Source organism: Gavialis gangeticus, unplaced genomic scaffold, assembly GCF_001723915.1.
Source record: "Gavialis gangeticus isolate Ggan-Ray unplaced genomic scaffold, GavGan_comp1, whole genome shotgun sequence".
In the NCBI taxonomy this organism is placed as follows: domain Eukaryota; kingdom Metazoa; phylum Chordata; order Crocodylia; family Gavialidae; genus Gavialis; species Gavialis gangeticus.
The window spans coordinates 1,350,916-1,358,446 of NW_017729015.1; the positions used below are offsets into that span (position 1 = coordinate 1,350,916).

A 7,531-nucleotide genomic window follows, 5' to 3' on the forward strand; every position below is an offset into this window, starting at 1 on the left:
CTGGTGTCTTCTCCCTATTAGCAAGAGACAGGGCAAGGCAGGGAGCTGGGCAGAGGAGGAACCTGTGCTGTTGCTGCTGTCTCTGGCCAAGCCAGATTCCCCGCACTGCTGCTGATACCTGATTCTAAGATGAGGCTTTGTTTTACCTATGTTGAATGAGGGGAAAGACTATCTTGCAGTTGAGTAAATATGGTAGTTTAGCATCAGGCTGCTTCTAACCAATACTGGACTATGTCTTTGATACCAGTTATCGGATTGTGCACTGACAATTTGCTACAGCACTTTATCAAGGCCGGGTTGCTTTTTCACCACTTCCATTCTGTGTTTGTTGGCAGACTTCTGTTAAGAACAAATCCCTTCCTACACCCACTTGATTGAACTAGTCGATTTTAACATGGGAGCTTTATTTTACAGGCTTCACGGGTTCTGTTCATGTAGCTGTTAGGCAGGGTTTATAGGGCTAGTTCGTCCATTGTCAGGTTTTTGTTAAAAGAACTGAAATGGCAAAGTATGACACCCAGAAATTGGTCAATGCCAAGATTAAATGTGTCTGTGAAACCTTAACTCTGGTCCCTTGTCCCGTCAAAATTCAGTCTTTAATTACTCAGTTATACCTTGTTTGTTCTCCACTATCCCTCCTTCATTCAGAATGGTAGTATGCACTTAATAACAGGATGTTTGACTTTTTTTATTGGCTTACCCCCTTTTTAAATGTAGCCTATTGTGATGTGGCGCTTGGTGCACCTGTTACATGAAAAGGAGCAGCCTGCAAGTGGCAGGGGCCAGTTAGAGTCCCCTGGCCAGAAGGGGGCTGCTCTTGAAGCATATAAATCCAGGGCCTGAGCTGTTCAGGGAGTCTGGCCCTGGAAAAAGTTGCTCCTGGGCAACATCTGAGCTGGGGTAAGCAATTTGAGAGGTTTGAGGAAGGGACTAAGGGGAGAAGGTCCCAGCAGGTCTAGGTGTAAAGAGCCCTGGGAACACAGAATAGAGGGCTTGGGGTCCAGAGGGAGAAAGCTTGAGCCTAAAAGTGATGAGTGTCAGCAGGGCCAGGGACGCCAGAAGTCTCACAGGCCTGGCCCCAGAGGTAGGGGCCGAAGGCTGAGGAGGGCCAGAGCCAGAGACTGGCAGGGCCAGGGGAACCTGTGAGTCTGAGCTGGCCTAAGAGTGGGGCCACGAGCCAGAGAGAGAGGCCAAAGACTGGGAGTCACAGCTGGGGACCAAGGAGCCCGTAGCCCAGGAGGGGCAAAGCCTGGGGCCGGGAGCCCATAGCCCAGGAGAGGCACATGTAGGAAGAGGAGAGAGAGAGGAACGAGCATCATCTGCGAGGCATGGATGTGGTGTAAGGAGCTGTCAGAGGCATGTAATTAACCTTTAAGGCAGAGAGCAGAGACACCTGATTTCAGGAGTGTGCAATCAGGCTTGTGCAGCCCTGAAGCAGCCTCCCTATGTCTAAAAGAAAACAATATCAAGGTGTGGTAGGCGAGAAGGGGATATTGTCCAAAGAGCAGGTTAACAAGGGCTGAGGGAGGCTCCAGTGGCCTGATGACCACCTGTGAAGTTGAACCCTATTACACCAGACGCCAGCCAAAATTTGTACTGAATGAGGCAGAGTCCTGCAGGCCTGTCTGATTTACTGGTTGGGCCAGTATCACTTGCTATCCGCTCTGCTCAGTGAATGAGGTAGGAAGCGTACAGAAACTACAGACACCATGGTATGTGTCTTTTGTAACTAGAGACTGTGCAGTAACAAGCAAGAAGCTTCATGGCCTCCAGGTGGAAAATAAACCAGATAAAACACTGGGAGATGTACAGACAGAAAACAATCCTGAGCCATTGGGAAGGGATATTCTTATACCTAGATTTCATGAAATCTTGTGCCAACCCAACTGTTCTTGGGTTTCTTAACAGTACATTGACTCTGCTGACTTGGAGCCAGCTACTCTACAGGAAGATCCAGTGCGATACCATGAAGCTTGGCAGAAGCTCTGCAGTGCTGAGTAAGGTTTTGGAGAAGATATGATTGCCTTTGCATTTGCTGACAGTTTCTGATTTGTTATTGATTGCAGTTATGCCACTGTTAGGAGCTGTGCACACACACAAGTTAGGGTCTCTGTCCTGAAGAGCTTACAGTGATATGTAAGATAACATGTAAGTAGGAGTTGTACTGTAAATGGGGAGGGTGACTGGGAGAGCAGTAGTGAGAATCTGATTAGAAATAGGTGAAGTCAAAACCAGCCAGTCATGTACAAAAGGAAGGAAAAAGGGTGGGGGTAAGCTTGAAGACAGAGAGATCCATTGGGAAGAGGATAGGAAGAGGAACAATAGTTTGGTTAGAGGTGATGTCCATGGCTGGGACAGTCAAGGGAAGGAGAGTGCAGGTATGGGGTAAATCTCTTAAGAAAGGGGGTATGCAGAAGAGGGTACAGACTTCATTGCAGAGAGGGCTCTGCAGCAGGGCCAATGAGCAAGGTGGGATGGGTATAATAATGAGTGAAGTCAGTAATACCTTTATGTTCCTAGTGTTCTTGGAGGTGCAGCTGGGACAAACTACATTATAGTTTAGTTGATTTGTTTCTTTCGCAGGTGCCTGTCTTAACATATTTTGGCAAATAGATATTTGCTGCAGAGCACATGAGTCGGGCTGTATAAATGGTTTTGAATTTTCAGAACATCTGAAGAATAGCAGTATTGTAGTCTGCATTATGTTTAGGTTTTTCTTGGACAATTTATATCATATTGTCCAGGGCTGCACTGACACATGCTTTCCTATACAATCATACAACTTGTATAAAGGCCCTTTAAAATAGTATGGGTTTTGCCTTTTATTAGCATCTTACAGCTTTTACTACTGTGTATAAAAAAAAAAAAAGTCCTTAGTAGCAAAGTAAATTGGTGAGATGTGATCCCAAGGTCTTGAAGCAAAATAGTTGCAGAGTGTAATTTGAGTATATAGCAAACTGGCATGTTTCATGTGGATGATTTTTTTTTCATCTGTGTACAGTGGAGTCCTGGTTCCAGGTGGGTTTGGTGTTCGAGGAACAGAAGGGAAAATTCAAGCTATTTCCTGGGCCAGAAAACAGAAAAAGCCCTTCCTAGGTGAGAAATCTAAAATGCCTGACTTAATAATGCCAAGAACTGTTGGGAGAGGGAAAAACAAGGTCAGACTGATGCAACTGAAGTCTGAGTCCTACTTTCACCTCCAACATCTTATTTTGCACCAGCCAATCCTGTTCCTTCTTTTCTCCTTTAATATTCTCTTGTTGCAGGCATCTGGGCTAGAACAACACAGCTGATAGATAACGTTATAACTAAGAGATTAACAGCACAGCATTTTAAATGTTTTCAGAATATTCAAAAGAAATTCAGATTTTCTTTGAGATAGACTTGATTGCAATCATTCTCCCATTGTTTTAATTCTAGAAATGCGTGGAACGAGAAAAGGGTTAAAGGAAGCTAGTAGAGAAGAGGCTAGTGCTGCATACAGATGATACTGTTGTGTTTTTTAACAAACTTCCACACAGCAGTAGGGATTTATCTGTAAATACACCACTTTTATTTTGACTTTGAATACTATAGGAAAACTACCTCCACTGGAGCATTGGAGTAAGATTGGCTGCTGTCCATGCTGAGGAAGAGATTTGTATTATCAGTATAAAGGTACCATGTGAGGCATCAAATAAGATTTTCACTAGGCAGTATACACTTAGCAAGGTGCAAGGCCACAGAGTCTTTAACATCTGGTTAATACTACCCTCAGCTTTGCCTTTCTCTGCAATTGTTCTGAAGTATTGTGTCCAGTTTTGGGACCCCACTACACAAAAGATATGGATGAGTTGAGAGTCCAGTGGAGGGCAATAAAAATGGTGAGAGGGCTGGGGCACATGAGTTCTGAGGAGAGGCTGAGGGAACTGGGCTTATGTAGTCTAGAGAAGATGGGACTGAGAGGGGATTTAATAGCAGTCTTCGACTACCTGAAGGGTGGTTCCAAAGCGGATGGAGCTGGACTGTCATCTGCCACCACTGAGGACAGAACAAGGAGCAATGGGCTCAAGTTGCAGCAAGGGAAGTTTAGGTTAGATACTGGGAAGAATTTTCTCACTAGGAGGGTAGTAAAACAGGTTACCCAGAGAGGTTGTGGACTCTCCATCCTTGGAGGTTTTAAGATCCAGCTAGACAAAGTCTTGTTTGGGATGATCTAGTTGGGGATGTGTTCTTAGATCAGGGCATCTGATCATTAAACCCTTATGACATAGTAGCACCCTATCTCAGTTCTGCCCATCTTGCCCAAAGAGATTAAAATGTGGGCATGATGAATGACTTCTCACAAGGAAAAGAATATTTATGTTAACTGGTATGCTTGGAATCCCTGGCATTGGAAAGAAATTCAGAGCCGTGGGCATGAGAGAATGGCAGGGAATACTTGAAATGGAGAGGGAGGGTGGCTTAGTGGGAGCTTCTGGGGAGAATGGAGGAATTCAGTGAATTCTGCTTATACAAGGGTTGAAGTATGTAATTCTTTATTTGGACAACTGGTGGCAGAAAAGAAATATTAGCCTGTTCTGTAGATAGGGAGCTGAGGCTCATAGAGAAAATAATTTGCTCAACACCTCACCTAGTCTGTGGCACAGCAAAAACAGAACTCAGATCTTCAGTCAGTAATGCAACGATGAGCCCATTCCTCCACTGTAAATTAGCAGTATTCCATTTGTTGTAGACCTTCTGCTTTAACTGCAGCACAAAACCTTGCCGGGATGGCAGTGTGATCAGGAGGAACTTGCAGCTCACTGCCTGGAGTAGCATTCATACTTCTTCTTTTTCCTTCTGCAGGAGTTTGCCTGGGGATGCAGCTGGCAGTTGTGGAGTTTGCACGCAATGTTCTTGGCTGGCAAGGTAGTTCCACCAGTCAACAGTTTTTCAAATTTGGGTTATTCATGGATTGATTGTGATGATGGGGTTGGCTGCTCCCAGATCTTAGCAGTTTCCCAAAGGGTGTACAATGGCACACAAGTGCACTACAAAAAACGATACTTCATCAGTACTGGATCTGGCCCACAGAGCTGCGTGATCTGGCTCATGGGTCTCCCCATCGGTCTGGAAACTTGGTTTTTGGGAAGAGATGACAATAAACACTGCCACCGCTACCTCACTGCAAAATTTTCCAAGCCCTGCATGGCAGGATTAGGCCCCAGTTGAGCCAAGTCCACAGGGCTAAAAGGTTGGGCACCACTGTGTAAGTCTTATTTGTATAGCTAAGATGGGGGGGAGTTATTATTAATACAAACTCCTTTGAAACTTTATTCCAACTTTCCTTTGAAAGAAAGAAAAACTGAATTAATTTTGCTTAACCCATTAATCTAAAAATTGGTAAAGTGAAGGACACCTGTCACCATGCCCAAGATGCTAGGATTCCAGTCCCAGTTTGCTTAATGGCTGGAAAAGATCTTGAAACAAAAGTGTTAATGTCTAGAATACTATGCAGCTTTCCTATCAAGCTATTATTAAAAGAAGCTGAAAACTGAATTATTGTTGTGTCCCAGACTGTCCCTGTCACAAGTGACCTTTTTGTCATCAGAAAGATAACAATTAATAAGTATGGGGCTTAAGCTCTTGTCCAAGAAAGCCAATAAATATATTTCAGTTTTTTTAGTAGCTGGGACACATCATGCGGTCCTCGTTTACCTGTATTGATTGTCCCAGCAGATTTTGATGATAAGGGTGAGGAAAAGAATTCTGCGTTTTTTGAAGAAGAGCCATACTTGTATCTTGTAAGAAACTTCTTGCTTTTAATCCAGTAATATAACTTTACAGATGCAAATTCTACAGAATTTGACCCCAAAACTACACATCCCGTGGTGAGTATGGAGCGACTTGAATGCCATATGTTTAATCCCTTTGCAGGCTGGCAGTGTTTTCTGTGTACCTACCTTTTCAGAAGTAACCAAAGACCTTGAGTTAACACCTCTTGTTATTTTGGTAGAAGTGTATATGTTGTTAATATTCCAGAATATCTTAGTTTGATTTACCACTTCTTAGAAGATGAGGAACTGGCGTGTTATAACGTATCGGTATTGGTCCCCCTCCCCCCGACACGTTGTAAAATAAATGACTTTATCTTTGTTAAGAATCTAAAGGCAGTTTTAACACGGATGACTTTCTTATGGTAATCAGTGAGTTTTGTCGTGGAATTAAGGATATGAGCAAAGTGGTACAGTGTTAGATACCATCCCAGATACTAGCATGCACAAATGCTGACTTAGTCATAGGTTTTTATCTTGATTTGGCCAAATCTCTGTCTACTCAGAAGTGGGATTGCAAGTCCATAAAATTCCAATTAGGGTAGCCAGAAGCAAAACCAAGCACACTGAGATTGACATCAGCTCTAGTGATTTAAAACATTGCTTTCTCACACCAGCAAAAAAGGAATATATTTAAAATCTCAAGCTTGTAAAATTTTTATACAGATGGAGATTCACAGATACTGAACAGCAAAAAGAATCAGAGAGTACTGTTTAAGTTAGAATATATACAACAGACCAATGACACACTCTTCTCTACTGAGAGAGTCGCAAAAATTAACAGCTGCATTTCTGTACAGTCAGATCTCATTGTTCTTTTCCTATGTTGGCTTGTGTATGTTTTCACTTGAATCCTGTTAAGACAATTTCTTCCTGCTTTGATCATATTTCACCATCTGAATATGCTCCCTCAGATCATAGACATGCCAGAACATAATCCTGGGCAAATGGGTGGGACCATGAGGCTTGGAAAAAGAAGAACAGTCTTCCAAACCAAGAATTCAATCATGAGTATGTAGTTTGTTTGGTTTTTTTTACCTTTTTTATCTGGTAGTGGAGGTTCTGATGGTAATCAATCACATTAGCTTTTTAATCATCTCTGGACAAGGCTTGCATGATTCACGCAACATGTACTGGTTGCATGGTTTATTGATAATATGGGGAAAGGTGATGGAAAATAAGATAGGAAAAAATGTAAACGTTAAACTGATGACTCCACCTGATAATTGTGTCTAAGACAAATCATCTTTTGGTGCAGGAAAACTGTATAATGATCATGACTTCCTGGAAGAGAGACACAGACACAGATTTGAGGTAAAGGTTGTGTTCTGCGTTTTGCAGACTTTGCTGCTACAGAGCCTAAGCACGAGAGATCATATAGTTTCATAGTTTCTAGGGTCGGAAGGGACCTGAGCAGGAAAGAGCACTGGGGTCAAATGACCCCAGTAAGGTGGTCATCCAACCTCCTCTTAAAAACCCCCAGGGTGGGAGCCTGCACCACCTCACTTGGAAGCTGGTTCCAGACCCTAGCCACCCTGACCGTGAAGTAGCGCCTCCTGATGTCCAACTTAAACCTTCCCTCCGCCAGCTTGTGACCATTGTTCCTGGTCACTCCTTGCGGCGCTCGGGGGAACAGGGACTCCCCCAGCGCCTGCTGATCCCCCCTAACCAGTTTATAACAGGCCACAAGATCCCCCCTCAGCCTTCTCTTTTGAAGGCTGAACAGGTTCAGGTCC

General features: G+C 43.6%; 1 protein-coding gene across 2 annotated transcripts in view; it reads left to right on the top strand.

The window, feature by feature from the left end:
• CTPS1 (CTP synthase 1) overlaps positions 1 to 7,531 on the top strand; it is a 43,844-nt gene that overhangs the window by 29,128 nt on the left and 7,185 nt on the right. For both annotated transcript variants that reach the window (XM_019512119.1, XM_019512118.1), the window contains exons 10-15: positions 1,909 to 1,997; positions 3,002 to 3,096; positions 4,828 to 4,890; positions 5,809 to 5,852; positions 6,710 to 6,806; positions 7,054 to 7,109. In XM_019512119.1, the coding sequence (XP_019367664.1) occupies positions 1,909 to 1,997; positions 3,002 to 3,096; positions 4,828 to 4,890; positions 5,809 to 5,852; positions 6,710 to 6,806; positions 7,054 to 7,109 (444 nt within the window). The remainder of the gene's footprint in view (positions 1 to 1,908; positions 1,998 to 3,001; positions 3,097 to 4,827; positions 4,891 to 5,808; positions 5,853 to 6,709; positions 6,807 to 7,053; positions 7,110 to 7,531) is intronic.